General features: G+C 54.5%; 8 protein-coding genes across 8 annotated transcripts; 4 read left to right on the forward strand and 4 right to left on the reverse strand.

Moving 5' to 3' along the window:
• Positions 1-286: 286 nt before the first annotated feature.
• Positions 287-1407, forward strand: M409DRAFT_21725 (uncharacterized protein; the record flags this gene model as incomplete). The annotated part of the gene is made up of 3 exons (XM_033805993.1): positions 287-322; positions 575-588; positions 639-1407. 3 exons carry the CDS (start codon positions 287-289, stop codon positions 1405-1407), a joined length of 819 nt encoding a protein of 272 aa, XP_033669176.1.
• A 556-nt stretch (positions 1408-1963) lies between these two features.
• Positions 1964-2752, reverse strand: M409DRAFT_21726 (uncharacterized protein; the record flags this gene model as incomplete). Its single annotated transcript, XM_033805994.1, has 4 exons — positions 1964-2140; positions 2198-2385; positions 2479-2646; positions 2704-2752. 4 exons carry the CDS (start codon positions 2750-2752, stop codon positions 1964-1966), a joined length of 582 nt encoding a protein of 193 aa, XP_033669177.1.
• Positions 2753-2989: 237 nt separating this feature from the next.
• Positions 2990-4083, forward strand: M409DRAFT_36427 (uncharacterized protein; the record flags this gene model as incomplete). The annotated part of the gene is made up of 3 exons (XM_033810552.1): positions 2990-3098; positions 3178-3278; positions 3334-4083. 3 exons carry the CDS (start codon positions 2990-2992, stop codon positions 4081-4083), a joined length of 960 nt encoding a protein of 319 aa, XP_033669178.1.
• A 584-nt stretch (positions 4084-4667) lies between these two features.
• On the reverse strand, positions 4668-6308 carry M409DRAFT_21728 (uncharacterized protein; the record flags this gene model as incomplete). The annotated part of the gene is made up of 2 exons (XM_033805995.1): positions 4668-5747; positions 5805-6308. The coding sequence occupies 2 exons, from the start codon at positions 6306-6308 to the stop codon at positions 4668-4670; spliced, it is 1584 nt and encodes a 527-aa protein (XP_033669179.1).
• Positions 6309-6759: 451 nt separating this feature from the next.
• M409DRAFT_53571 (uncharacterized protein) lies at positions 6760-8945 on the forward strand (the record flags this gene model as incomplete). The annotated part of the gene is made up of 7 exons (XM_033812411.1): positions 6760-6856; positions 6969-7147; positions 7459-7581; positions 7659-7697; positions 7916-7958; positions 8024-8170; positions 8599-8945. 7 exons carry the CDS (start codon positions 6760-6762, stop codon positions 8943-8945), a joined length of 975 nt encoding a protein of 324 aa, XP_033669180.1.
• Positions 8946-9247: 302 nt separating this feature from the next.
• M409DRAFT_53572 (uncharacterized protein) lies at positions 9248-10515 on the forward strand (the record flags this gene model as incomplete). The annotated part of the gene is made up of 3 exons (XM_033812412.1): positions 9248-9514; positions 9567-9724; positions 9786-10515. 3 exons carry the CDS (start codon positions 9248-9250, stop codon positions 10513-10515), a joined length of 1155 nt encoding a protein of 384 aa, XP_033669181.1.
• A 354-nt stretch (positions 10516-10869) lies between these two features.
• M409DRAFT_21730 (uncharacterized protein) lies at positions 10870-11638 on the reverse strand (the record flags this gene model as incomplete). Its single annotated transcript, XM_033805996.1, has 3 exons — positions 10870-10969; positions 11027-11522; positions 11572-11638. 3 exons carry the CDS (start codon positions 11636-11638, stop codon positions 10870-10872), a joined length of 663 nt encoding a protein of 220 aa, XP_033669182.1.
• Positions 11639-12243: 605 nt separating this feature from the next.
• M409DRAFT_21731 (uncharacterized protein) lies at positions 12244-13518 on the reverse strand (the record flags this gene model as incomplete). The annotated part of the gene is made up of 1 exon (XM_033805997.1): positions 12244-13518. One exon carries the CDS (start codon positions 13516-13518, stop codon positions 12244-12246), a length of 1275 nt encoding a protein of 424 aa, XP_033669183.1.
• Positions 13519-13863: the final 345 nt, after the last annotated feature.

The following is a 13863-nucleotide window of genomic DNA, read 5'->3' on the forward strand; positions in this document are numbered from 1 at the left end:
CGTCAGAGTCGCCGGGTACTGTCCTCAAGCGCCAAGACATATCGCACACATTCGGGCCGTGTATGCGGATGTATTGGTAGTTGTTGGGAAGAGAAGTTGAGAGGCACAACATTCACTCGCCAGGTCGACATCACGGTCCTTGTTTACCCGGTTGTTTGCTCCTTCCTCGGCAAAACTTGAATTTTCCGGGCGTTACGCTAGCAAGGTCCTTCCCTTCCTCTGAAACCAGCCAAGATCACAAACCATCCAACATACAAACAACAACTCAACAGATAGATTCGCGACGATGGTTCTCGAGGCAATCTACGTCGTGCGGCATGGGGTAAGTACACAACCCTTCTCTTCAGATCCCTGATGCCCATCTGGCAAAGCGGCACCAACCGAAAGCGAGATGGCGCGAGCACGTGGATATTGCCCCTTCTGGCAGGCATGATGGAATTGAATCGCATGTGACGACGAGGAAGCACACATTGGCACGCATCAAGACTTCACGTCGACAGATAGCAATCCGAGGCTATACGAAGAGCATCCTCGAAATCAAGGTACAAAGCAAAAACTGACCGCGTATTCCCAGTACCGCTCCAACTGGTGAGCATCCTCGAACGCGAGGTACGAAGCAACAACTGAGCACGAAAGAGGTCCGTCGACCCTTCGACAGGTACATACTCCTCGAACATCCCATCACCAACCGGAATCGTTGCGGATCCCGCGCTTTCTGGCTATGGAGTCAAGCAGGCTGAGCAACTGGGCGAGCATCTCCTGGCTCTCGATCCACCTGTCGACCTGATCTACAGCTCGCCCTTCTACCGCTGCCTGCAAACTCTGAAACCCTTCACGACCGCTCTGGCCGCCCGCAAGCCCATCCGCATCAACATCGAGCCTGGCGTGGGCGAGTTCTATGGCCTCGCACGTTTCGACCATCCCTCCCCCGCGGACAAGACCGAGCTCGACCGGCATTTCGATCATCTGCACGCCTCAGTCCCTCCATCCATCGTTCCGAGTACGAAGGGCGAGAGCATTCCTCAGCTACACGATCGTGTAGCTTATGCTCTCAAGCAACTCGTCGAGCAAGCTGACAAGGATCCCAATGGACCCAAGACTCTGCTCATCTGCACTCACGCCGCGGTCATGATCGCCATCGGCAGGGTGCTCACCGGACGGATGCCAGAGGACGAGGGCGAGGACGACTTCAATTGCTTTACCTGCAGCTTCAGTAAGTACGTGCGGCGGAAGAAGGGCGAGGCCTTGACGAACGGAGTGCACGCCCCTGTCACTTGGAGCGCCGACAAGCCAGATGACGTACCTGACGTCGACTGGCGGAATGGCAACGGCGTAGCTGGCGGTTGGGACTGCGTGGTCAACGGCGATTGTTCATTTCTCGATGGTGGCGAGGAGAGAGGATGGTAAGCTAAACCTGATGCCCCCTTTTCCTTCTTCTATGTCTACGTCTTCGATGTCTGCTTTCCACTGGACCCACTTACGAGCCTTGATGTTGTTTGCAGGAACTTTGAGATGGAGAAGGCACAGGCCGGGAAAGTCACCGGTGCGGATGTCTAATCATCTTGCTTACATTCACCGCCCGTCACAGGCACTTTTCCGGCGATGAGAGCTTCCTGACTGATCCGAATGCTTTCAACGACGCCCAAAACGAAGCGAAGGAGTCTGGCGACGAAGTTGGAGGTAACCTTCCGGATAGAGGCGTTCGGGGAGACAAGGATAGAGATAGAAATTCACGGTTATGAGAGCATGGCGTTGGGAACTGATGCAAGAATATGGCGTGACTTTGAAGCTTTTCATTGTGTCTGGATAGACGCTGCGGAAGACAGAAACAGCTATAGACTTCGCTAAACTGCAATGCATCTGCATTTCACCGCAGAACCCTTTCCCGTCGCCATCATGGGCGAGTACCGTGCGCCGATCCGTTCAATGCGTCAAAACTCCCATCCCGTCTATTCATCTCCCTCTACTGGGCTGGGGTGAGCTGGAGGAACTTGCGGGTGCGCTGAGCACGCTGGCGGGAGTTGAGGTGGGAGCTATTGCCAGTGGCACGAGCGACGGCCTCAGGGGCTTTCTGGACAACCTCCTCGCCCTCGGTGAGGATGAGCTCGATGTGGCATGGGTTGGACATGTATGGGTTGATCTGTGAACATGTCAGTGGCTGAACTCGTAGAAGACCGTGGAGAAGTTTATAACATACACGACCGTGAGCACGGTATGTGCGGCGGCGCTGCTTGGGGGCCTGGTTGACCTGAATGTGCTTGACAATCAAGTTGCTGGTATCGAGACCCTTGGTATCGGCGTTGGCCTCAGCGTTCTTGAGCAAGCTCAAAAGAAACTCGGCCGACTTGACGGGCCAGCGGGCCTTGGAGACACCGAACTGCTTGCCTGTATCACAAGGTCTCAGTATGTTGTTCTTTTATCCACCTATGCATCCTCGCACATGGCGCCGCATCTCTCAGCGATGGGCTGCGTACATACCTTGGGCAGTACGGCCAGTGCTCCCGGCATATCGTCGCATTGGAACGGCCTCGCTCTTGTTCTGGACGTTCTCGAGGTAGGTGGCGGCGCGCGCGAGCTTCCATCCGTTGATGGCCTGGGCGGTCTCGCGAGTGTTTTTGAAGGAGACCCGGAGGTATGAGCCGCGAGCTGGTGTCGAAAATTCGTCAGTATTGGCTGTATCTCATTCTGCGAAGTCGTAATTACCGCGAGCGCTCTTGGCGGGCTCAATGTGTTCAGCAGCGTAGCGGACCATTTTGACGGATTGCTGAACGGCGGGTGGTGGTATCGTCGACCTTGAGCGAGAAGTTTTGCGACACGACGTCTGGAGTAAATGGCAGGTGCGAGGGTTGGCTTGGCGTAAAGCCAAACTAATCTGGGACTAGCGACAACTTTAAATGCTAGCTCCAGTAAATTTGAAAGACTGGATTTCAAGTTGCGAAAAGCTACCTTCCATCTCCACGAACGCACATATCCATACGGACAACACATAATGGCTTTCACACCAAGAGGAGGCCGTGGCGGCGGCGGCGATCGTGGCAGAGGAGGTGCAAGAGGTGGACGTGGCGGCTTTGACCGTGGTGGCCGCGGTGGTGGCAGAGGTGCGCACACGATCAGAGCTCAGAAATTTGTGGGCAAGTGCTAATCGAGCTGTAGGTGGCTTCGGCGGCGGCGACAGAGGACGTGGTGGTCCCAGAGGTGGGAGGGGCGCTCCCCGCGGCGGTCCTCGCGGTGGCAGGGGTGGTGCACGCGGTGGACGAGGCGGAGGCCCTGGAGCAAAGGTATGGCTGCAGAGATCACGACAGACGTTCGAATATGAGGTCTAATCATGTCCAGGGTGGCCAAAAAGTCATCATCGAACCACACAGACATCCAGGTGTCTTCGTTGCCCGCGGCAAGGAAGATCTGCTCGTCACTAAGAACCTGACTCCCGGCGAGGCCGTCTACGGCGAAAAGCGCATCTCCATCGACACTCCTTCGACTACCACCGGCGACGCGACCAACGGCGATGCACCCACGACCAAGACCGAGTACCGTGTGTGGAACCCCTTCCGTTCGAAGTTGGCAGCTGGTATCTTGGGTGGTATGGACAACATCTACATGGGTCCTGGCAAGAAGGTGCTATACCTTGGTTCAGCGTCTGGTACTTCGGTCTCACACGTTGCTGACATCGTCGGCCCAACCGGTACCGTCTATGCTGTCGAGTTCTCGCATCGCTCAGGACGTGACCTGATCAACATGGCTACCCACCGAACGAATGTCATCCCAATCATCGAGGACGCCCGTCACCCGCTCAAGTACCGCATGCTCGTCGGCATGGTCGACTGCATCTTCGCCGATGTCGCCCAGCCCGATCAAGCACGTATCGTCGGTCTCAACGCCCATCAGTTCCTCAAGGTCGGCGGTGGTGTCGTTGTCTCCATCAAGGCCAACTGTATCGACAGCACCGCTGCTCCCGAGGCAGTGTTCGCAAGAGAGGTTACTAAGCTGCGAGAGGAGCGCATCAAGCCAAAGGAGCAGCTCACTCTGGAACCATTCGAGAGAGATCACGCAATGGTCGCGGGTATCTACCAGCGATCGGAGTAATTTCATCTGGCTTTGTGTGAGAAAAAGATGGCAATGTGACAAAGGATTGGCAACGGTGTTCTGTGGCGTTTGAGGCGCTTTGATGATCAAAGGACGATATTGGGTGGCGAATGAGGTCCAGCGATCAATCATGATCAATACGGTTGTACAGCATTCTACCTACGACGTGTATCAAAGACGTTTTCTGTTACGTGCTGACATGAGCTGTCGATCAAGGTCAGTGTGCTCAAGGGGAAGAGAAAAGTAAGAAATACTAGAGAGAGATCGCCCAAAAAACCGCCCATTTCTAACTATTAACCTGTGGGCCTTAACCCCTTTTCCCAAATACTCATACAATCCTGTGCATAAGTCCTCATCACGATGAGTTTCGGGACTGATAGTAGTCTGCGCAGTTGGAGCTCCTGAACACGAATGTTCCGGCCCCTTGCTACAGGTCTGCTATCAAATCTCAGTCCTCGAATCGTTCAGAGGAAAAAGTCGCGTTGTTGCTAATGATGTTGATGATGAAGATGTCCCTCCCAGAAATACGAAAAACTCTCAAAGCGAAGCAAAGCAAAAAGAAACAGAGAAGTGGTGCCTTACCCTTACTCCAGCGTGGCGATCCTAGCACTGCGGCGAGTAGGACTGCCCTTGGAACCCGTCGACGCCTTCTTGGTCTTGCCGGAGGACTTCCGGCTGGAAGTTCTCCTGGACGGCGTCGGTGAGAAGTCGACGATGTCGCCGTAGTTGAAGCCGCCGGCGAAGTCGTCCGTGGTGTCGAGGAAGTCCGTGAACTCGTACTCGGCAAAGGCATCCGCCATGTCGAGCGGGGCTTGGCGGTTCGCGGTGCTGGCGTTGCGGGAGGTCGAGATGGCTGTGGGGCGAGTGCGAGAGGAGGGCTTGCGGGAGGATGAGGGCTGGGCGACGACGTCGGTCTCGGTGTCGGAGGGCTCTGCGTAGGACTTGCCCTTCTTGGTCCCGCGTGTTGGACGCTTGGAGACAGGCGTGTCGACATCCATGGACTCAGGGGCTCGCTTGCGCTTGTTGGAAGACTTGGAGCGAGTGGGCAGGTCAGCGGAGAAGGCGTCAGAGTCGAAGTCATCAAGCTCCTCTGGCTCGGCGTAGAGATCAGACTCAGAGGCGGCGTAGACCGGGCCTTGGGGACCAGTTGCGATGGCTTGGCCTGGCTTGCGGAGCTGAGCATCTCTCATGGCGCGGTATTTGACATTGGCCTGGTAAGCACCACAGGTACAGGCCTCATCACCAAAGTCATGGATGGCGCGCTCATTGGGAGCGTAGTGGTAGCCTGGGTGGGCGAGCTCATGCTGGCGCTTGGCCTCAGCGGCCTGCTCACGGTATGGCGCTTGGCCATCGACACCGAGAGCGTGCCATCGCTTGCCGACCTCAATGGAGATCAGAGAGTTGTCTTGGGTGTTGAGATCTCTCGTGACTTGCATTCTAGTCTGCTTGCGATAGAGGATGAAGGCATTGGGTGGACGGCCAATTCGCTTTGGGCGAGGCTTGCACGTGCAGGCTCGGTCGAGACTCAACTTCTTGTTGTTGCGGCCGACGCCTCTGTGGCTGAGCTGAGCCTTGCGCTTTGGTGTCGTGCTTGGAGCGCGAGCTGGCTGCTTGTGGGGAGTCTGCGCACGAGGCGTCTGCGACGAACGAGTGGATTGCGTGCGCTGCGCAGAAAGGTTAGCTGGGGCTGGTTGAGGAGGATAGTAGCCAACCAAACCTACCGCAGGAGGCTGAGGTACACCAAGGGATGGAACATGCTGAGGGCCCTGAGTGAACATTGGTGCTGGAGGCGGGAACTGCTGTGGGGGGTTGAATGGTGCAGACAACTTCGGGAGTGCAGGTTGCATCTCCTGAGGAGTGCCATAACCAGAGAGGATGGCAGTGCCGAATGCTGATGCCGGGGCTGTTGGGAATCTAGGTGGGCTGATGGGGAAGTGCCAACCAAGAGCTGCATTGTAGTGTGCTCCGGGGGCGTATGGGCCTGCTGGATTCCACCAGCCTAAGTCAGGGTGGTAGTTTTGAGCGGGGACATCACCAGGAGGCGGAGCAGAAGGCATCGTCGGGGCTGGTTGAGGTTGGAAGAAGTTGTCAGCAGGGAGCTGGCCAAACTGATCAAACTGGTCATCTGTGAAGGGCTCCGTATCAGTGGTTGCATAGCCAGTCTCGGTATCAGAAGCCATGGCGAAGTTGAAGTCTTTCACGGCCTGCAAGTTGAAGTCGTCCATGTTTTGGGGATGTATCAGTGCTACCAGAGTACTGATTGGTGTAGTTGATGTTGCGGGAGTGGTTCTCTCTTGAATCCGCAAGTGTGGTTGGTGTCTGGTCAAGCAGTCGTTCGTTGGGAGGTCGAAGCAAGCGTACCAGACGCTGGAGGGTGTGAGTGTGTTGGAACTTGACAGACGGTGGATTCGAGAGAGCGGACGGTGTGAAGAAGGAGAGGTCTGAGATTGGGGGTAATCTCGTTTGCTTTAATAACACATGTGTCTTTGTTGCTTTCGAAAAGCCATGGCCGTTGTATCGTCGTTGTATGCCATTGATGAAAGACTCGAAATAGACAGATTCGGTGATTCTCAACAAAGGAGCCAGGACAATTGCATTGGAAGAAGTCAATAAAAATGTCCAGAAAAGTCTTCTTTGCTAGGACATCGACAAAGCAAGCCCGTGTAATCTTTCACCATGCCACTTGCGGTCCGCCGCCAAGAAGGATGTAATGTCTGCGAAGATCCTGTCTTTCAGCTGCAAGGCTTGCCCATTGATAGAAGATCACCTACCGGTGCGTGACCCAAACTCCATCTTCGAGTCGCCTTCTGAAGTAGCTTAGACCGCAGTTCTCCCTCCAGAGTTTGTTGCAATTCATAGTATGTCTCTCGTGGACAACGAAACAGACCTCGGCGCTGCTTTTACCTCGATGGACATTGACGGTCACGTTATTGATTGTCCATGCAAATCCTTTGTCGTTCTTGATAGCTCTTTCGACGTTGTCCAAGACCTCCTGGCGGCTTTCAGCGAAGGTTGGCGAATGCTCAGATTTCGAGCCTTCCACTACATAGTAGTCATCGTCAAGGTGTGTGTGCAGGAGAGTAGAGTTTTTAAAGTCCTTGGTGTGATATTCCGCCATGATTCTCCGCTGCAGGTCTTCGAGGTAAAGTGCCGTGGACGCGCGTTCGGACACCTGGACGCTTTCGATATCATTAGGCTTGTCGACTGGGTCATCTGATGCCGTTTTGTTGACCATTGGTGTGGCTTATAGTGTTGCTTGGTCCACAGTACCCGAGATTTACATGTGAAGTATCGGGCAGTCGCCTCAGACGAGCAAAGCCTGATCGAATTCGACAACAGTCCTTTGGGCCATGATGATCGTGCTGGTTGCAAGAGGGCGGTGAAGCCAGCCAGCTGCGCTCGCGATTGCCCCTCGCGAGGATTGTTATCGTCCCGGCGAGACGGAAGGGGGCTGGAAAGACATGGGTCAATCTTAGGGATGTCCATGGGTTTGCGAAAGTATGTTTCGAGACTTCATCTCCTGTCAACGAAATCTGCTGTGGCCTGCGAGAGTGGGTATAGCATCAAACATACAGTTTCCATCGCACACTACCGCTAAAGGTCAAACAACACCTGTAAGTATTAGTCGCTGGTTTGTGTGCTGGCGAGTGATGTCCATGAAAATGGAGACGCGTCTTGATCAGATAACAGTTTGGGATTGTAGCAAAGAACTTCCTCATTTTTCGCATTGGAACGGCGAGTGAATGCTAGATCATCCTTGAAAACGCTGGTGTTTGAGATGGGCGATGGGAGTATCCATACCTGGAAGTAATTAGAGCTGTTCAAATCACAGAGGGTCAAGAAGAGAGCAGGAAAAGCATCTTGGTTGCTGCGAGGTATGTATATGGGAGAGACAAAGGACCGAGGGTGTGGTTCAACAGTCTCTCATGGGCTTGTATAGGCTTTCGTACTGCCAGCCACCCCTCAGTACCTCTAAAAGGAAAGTGCAAACCAGGCGAGACTTGGCTCTCCGCCGATGAGTCAAAAGCCAGAAAGGGAAATCCGAATCCTGCCGTGGCAGCAATGAGCGTTCCTGTACTGCCACGGTGTAAGATCCAAGCACGAAAGACCAAATTGAGGTCTTGAGTCATCCGGAAGGCCGTGCAGAGGGGAGAGCCTTGGTGACTGGTGAATGTGAAAGACCTGACTCCATCAGTAGTGACCGATCAAGCCATATCGCGGAAGAGCAGTCGAACGATGGAGCTGTGTAGTGGGATTGTTTCAGTTTGCCAAAAGGTGGCTGATGCTTTCTATTACAACTGCTGAGGCTTCGAAAACAGAGTAATTGATGACCTGACGTCCGGAGAGTCAGGGACCCACAATCCACGTGAGCTAGGATTGGATTCCTTCACGTCTGCGGCTCGTTGCCCATGCAAGAACAGCTCAGCATTTGAAAATGACAGCGGACATGTATTGACGTGTCTCGAGATTCCAGATCCAAGGATATTCACAACTCTTTCTTGCTCTCGGTACTAGCACAGCTAGCACATCAAAAAATCCGCGCATCGAGAGGCGCCGGATGGGCTGGGAGCGGCTGTGCAACTTCATCGAGAAGTCTCCGATCGCTGGGCGAGCCATACATGTCCTCGCAGGCTGGTGTTTCGGCAGTTCACCTCATCAAGGTGCTGCGAACGCTGAAGGATGGAGTGTTATCTTCTCGCTTTGTGAGCGAAGCGGCCGCAGGAGCAGCGGGTCGTGTCGGGCCGTTGGCTATGGAAACTCAATTCCGTCTTATGTCCGATCCTCCTCAGCAACATCCCTCGCCGCCAGAGGTTCGATTTGTCAAAGAGACGGTCCTGTACGATCTATCGACGCGGACATGAGTGCGGCAACGCGGACTCCCTGGCATTGTCCGCAGATCGCGGGCTGTGATTCGATTGTCTGGACGCCGTACCTGCATATCACATGCCGTACATGACGTCAAAATAGACCTCACATTCGTGGAGCTATGAGCTACCTTATGGCCGGTCCAGACAAGTACTTTGTGCGAGCCAAGGCCATTCAAAGGTTTGCCTGGCACTATTGTTCTCTGCTTAAGATCCAGCACCGAACCGTCTTCAATTGTCACACAACTGAACAATAAGCTCACCTTATCCGGTATCGAACCTCACCCACAACCGACAACATGACGGACCTCTTCAAGCCAGCACCAGAGCCCAAGACGGGTCTTGGTCGCTACAGGATCCTTTCCTCGACCGCCGGCGTCCGCGTGAGCCCACTGCAGCTCGGTGCCATGAGCATTGGTGATGCCTGGTCAGGATTCATGGGCTCGATGTCCAAGGAGAACTCGTTCAAGCTGTTAGATGCCTACGAAGAAGCAGGAGGAAACTTCATTGACACGGCGAACAACTACCAGGATGAGCAGTCTGAGGAGTGGATTGGCGAGTGGATGGTGCGTTGGGCTACACTGAGAAGACGAGCAATGGCTGATAATCAGGCTACAGGAGAAGAAGCAGAACCGTGACTTCTTCGTCATCGCCACCAAGTACACCACGAACTACGTTGGTGCCAAGTTCGGCAAGGGCAAGACTGTGAACCACACCGGTAACCACAAGAAGAGCTTGCATGTGTCGCTACGGGACTCGTTGAGGAAGCTTAGAACGTATGCAAATCACATTCAACTGCGGATAAGCTGGCAGAAGTACTGATGGTTTTTCTTGCAGTGACTACCTCGACATCCTTTACGTGCACTGGTGGGACTGGTCCACTAGCATTGAAGAGATGATGGACTCGCTAGACGCCGTGGTCAAGCAGGGCAAGGTGTTGTACCTCGGAATTTCAGACACTCCAGCCTACATCGTTTCCGCCGCAAACGCCTACGCCAAAGCAAACGGCAAGACCCAGTTCAGCATCTACCAAGGTCGATGGAACGTCATGCTCCGCGACATGGAGCGCGAGGTGATCCCAATGGCCCGTCACTGGGGCATGGCACTGGCACCATGGGACGCCATCGGCGGAGGAAAGTTCCAGACCAAGAAGCAGATTGAAGAGCGCAAGAAGAATAACGAGGGTCTGCGGAGCATGATGGGCAGCGGTGACCAGAACGAGAAAGAGGAGAAGATGTCCGCGGCCCTCGAAAAGGTCGCCAACGAGCATGGTCTCGAATCGCCAACCGCGGTTGCCCTCGCATATGTCATGGCCAAGGCTCCCCGTGTCTTCCCCATCGTGGGAGGACGAAAAGTCGAGCATCTCCAGCAGAACATCAAGGCTCTGGACATGAAGCTCTCCGACAAGCAGATCGAGGAGTTGGAGAGTGTGTACTCGTTCGAGCCAGGCTTCCCGAACAACTTTGTCGGCGAGGATCCTCATGTCACTGGCAAGGCTCCTCCACTCGTCGCTGGTACCGCCCCCATGGCGTATCTGCAGGGCCCTAAGCCCATCGGTCATGAGTAAGAACGTCATTCGATGCGATGAAAGGCTAGGCAAAAATCGCCGGCTTATTGGAAGCGCAGGAATAGACAATGAATATCATGATCATTCCAAACACTCCGTGCATTCCCTGGACCGGTCCACAAGAGTCGAAAGCGGTAAGAAACTCTCGAAGATGAAGTAAAAAGATCTCAAGCGAAGGATGGGTTGCAAAGTATAGCTGTTCGGAGAGGGTCGATGCTTTCGATCGAACCTTGACTACCCTCATACGTGCATGCCCATGTACTCACAACATTCTAGCCGACCTTCTTACCATTGGGACAGCAATTTCTTTCGACCTTGGAACCTTTGTCGGCTTCAGACATCACCTCCTCCTGATCACAGGTCCCTCCACTCATCCGGGTTGATGGTCTGCTTGCACCGACGACAAATCCGGAAGCCACAAACACGGCATTGCAAGACCTGTGGGCACCAGTGCCTATTGAATGCCACAGTCAGCTTATCGTAGACCGACTCTCCCTCCCAGGAAACTCACATAGTAACGCAAAGCCCACGGATCTGGTAATCGCACATGCCCGGGGGCATCTCGCCAACATCGTACCAGCTGCCGTGGTGATTGCGGTGACAGGGGATCGTGACCCAGATGTCAACGCGGCGCTCGTCGCTGCGAGTGCGGATACGGAGTCTGGTACCTGGAATCATGCCGGTGAGTGGGTTGGGGCCATAGGCGGCGCCGGGTGGTGGGAGTCGTAGCATGGCGTCCGAGGGCGCTGGCGCAGTCGTTGGGTGAACAGCATGGCCGGTGTTCGTTTGAGGACCGCCTGCTGGAGCAGTGGGAACGTTTCCTCCTTCTCCACCGTTAGCGACGTGACCTTGCGAACGCATTGAGGTTGAGAAACCTGGCTCTCTCTTGATGGCTGGAGCGCGACGTGCGACATTTCGCCGTGGACGGGAGGAAGCAGGGGCGGCGGCGGCGGCGGTGGTCGAGGTGACAGAGTCGACGCGAGTGCGTTTGGAGGCGTTGGCTTCGTCTGGTGAAGTGAGTACCGAACCGTCACGACGACGGGATTCTGGCCTCACCATCGTCGCCAGTGTGCTTTCGCTTGCCAGTGAGCCAAGACCGTATGAGCTCGAAGTCCCTGGCCATGGTCGTGTTGGGTGTGGTGGAAGGTGGCAAGATGGTTACATGTAAAGAGCGTGCTGGTGATGGTGTTTGTATTTGGAAGTGAAGTCAAGAGCAAGGGTCAAGAGTGCCTGCCTTTATGTGATCCCTGCAAGCGGCTTTCGCTTTCCCATATCAACGACCTGAAGAGGAAGGAGCGACTCGAAAGTTGAGTAAGTCGTTTATGGCTGCATTCGCAAAAACTTATTTGCCAACAAGTTCTAGGAGTAATGGCATGCTTCCTTGTCCATTCGCTAATCCTAACGATCGACGTTGTGTTAAAGTTGTGCAGCATGCCCCTTTGTCAACTTCCTGTCAGTCTCCTGCGCCCGACTTTCCATTGTCCTGAGGACCAGGAGGCAGGTTTTACCCAGTGCCAGCCTCAACGACGGTATGCTGGAATGCCCACAGTAGTTGAAGACTGGACTAGGACTGTCAATGCAAGCAGGGGGCTTTCATCTCTGCGAACCTGTCGATGATCCAACCCTGGCGATAGCGATATTTGGGCACCATCTGATCCTCGTAACGAGTACACTGCACTGCCACGGGACAAGCATACTCCTTTTTCGGCGGGCTATCTTCAAGCCTGTTCACACCTGCTGTTTCAACAAGTTGAGAGCCTCCTCCCGATGTTGTGGGATGTCGAAATCCAGAATGAAGTCCCAGCGATGCAGCAAGGCCTCTTTGAGCTTCTTCGGATCCATTCCAGCGCTCTCATCAACGCCCATGAGCATCTTGCCCGTCACCCAACTTGAGTCTACGATCTTCTGCGTTCGAGGACGTCGAACCTGATCGTAGACCTTCAACGCAGTCTGCGCCTGAGCTGGCGATGTGGCGTTCCCTAAGAGAGCTGAAATGACCATGGCGTCCTCGATGGACATGCCGCCTCCGGATGCCTGGAACGGTGTCGTAGCATGTGCTGCGTCGCCCAAGACACATATCGGTCCATCGACGTAGGTGCGAGCGTGTGGATGTTCGAAAAGATATATGCCCCGGCGTTCTGGTTCGTCACAAAGCAGGTCGGTCACAGCCTGCTCCATATGCGATACCCAGCCTTTGCTGATGTACAATTCTTCGAAGTCCTTGGGAGTAAATGTGCGTTGCCACTTATCGGAATCGATGGCGTCCTGATCAATGCCAGTCACGGTGAATTGGACGAGCGATCCATTGCTAAAGAGATTGTGCAACATGAAGCCCCCTTCGCCGGTCCAGCCGTACTCTCGCGCGTCTTCTTGGTTGACTGGAGCATTACCAATACTGTTTCTCGCCTTCTCATACGGATGCATCGTGAACACAGCCCAGGACCCGCTGTTGCGAGGGCTCGCTGCTGGGTCACTTTCACCCAGAATAATTTTCCGGACTGTTGAACGGATGCCATCGGCGCCAATGAGGATGTCGCACTCGTGCGTGGAGCCATCAGCGAAATGGAGAAGAAGTGAGCCGTCTCCTTGACGATCTACACTTTCCAGCTTCTTGCTGGTATGCATTCGTTCAGGAGGAATATCGGCCAGCATCTCCCTAAGGAAATTTGCTCGTTGTACGATGGTCGTCGTGGTCTTGCCCATGGCCTCATTATCCCGTTCGTGCACAAGCTCCCCAGCGTCCTTTCCCTCACCAAGGAAGAAGCGTACCCCTTTCATAGGAACGCCTCCAGCACGCTTTAGACATTCCGTTGCAGAGTCGCCGATCAATGCCAGTGAAGTACGAGCTTGACGAGTCACACCGAAAGCGATACCAGCTTCCTTGAAGGCCGGTGCAGACTCGAAGATGTGAGGATCGAGGTGAGAGTGCTTCAGCAGGGCGTGAATTGTCACCGCACCTGCCACTCCACCTCCCGAAATCGCAATTCTGATCTTTCGTGTCATGTTGTGTCGATGGGAAGGAATAGTGTCAAAGTCTGGGAGGATTCGATCTTTGCTCTCACGATCGATGGATATCCTTCCTACTCTCTTCGACACATGAAGTCGACGAGGGAGTGGCGGCCCGTACGGCAGCGGACCTGTTGCTCATCGACAGAGCCGAACAGCCTGCCGTGTTCTTGCCATCACCACGCATCGGGAACCGCACTGAACCAAGGAAGCTTGCACGATTACGCAACGGGATCTGGAACTACCGCCAAAAGCTTCTTCTGATCAATGCCCTCTGCATCGAGACTATGACGAACGGCGCATACCAATGCCCCACACGGAGATCGTGCCCTGCAGGTCGTT

The sequence above is a fragment of the Zasmidium cellare genome (assembly GCF_010093935.1).
Source record: "Zasmidium cellare ATCC 36951 unplaced genomic scaffold M409scaffold_13, whole genome shotgun sequence".
Lineage (NCBI taxonomy): Eukaryota > Fungi > Ascomycota > Dothideomycetes > Mycosphaerellales > Mycosphaerellaceae > Zasmidium > Zasmidium cellare.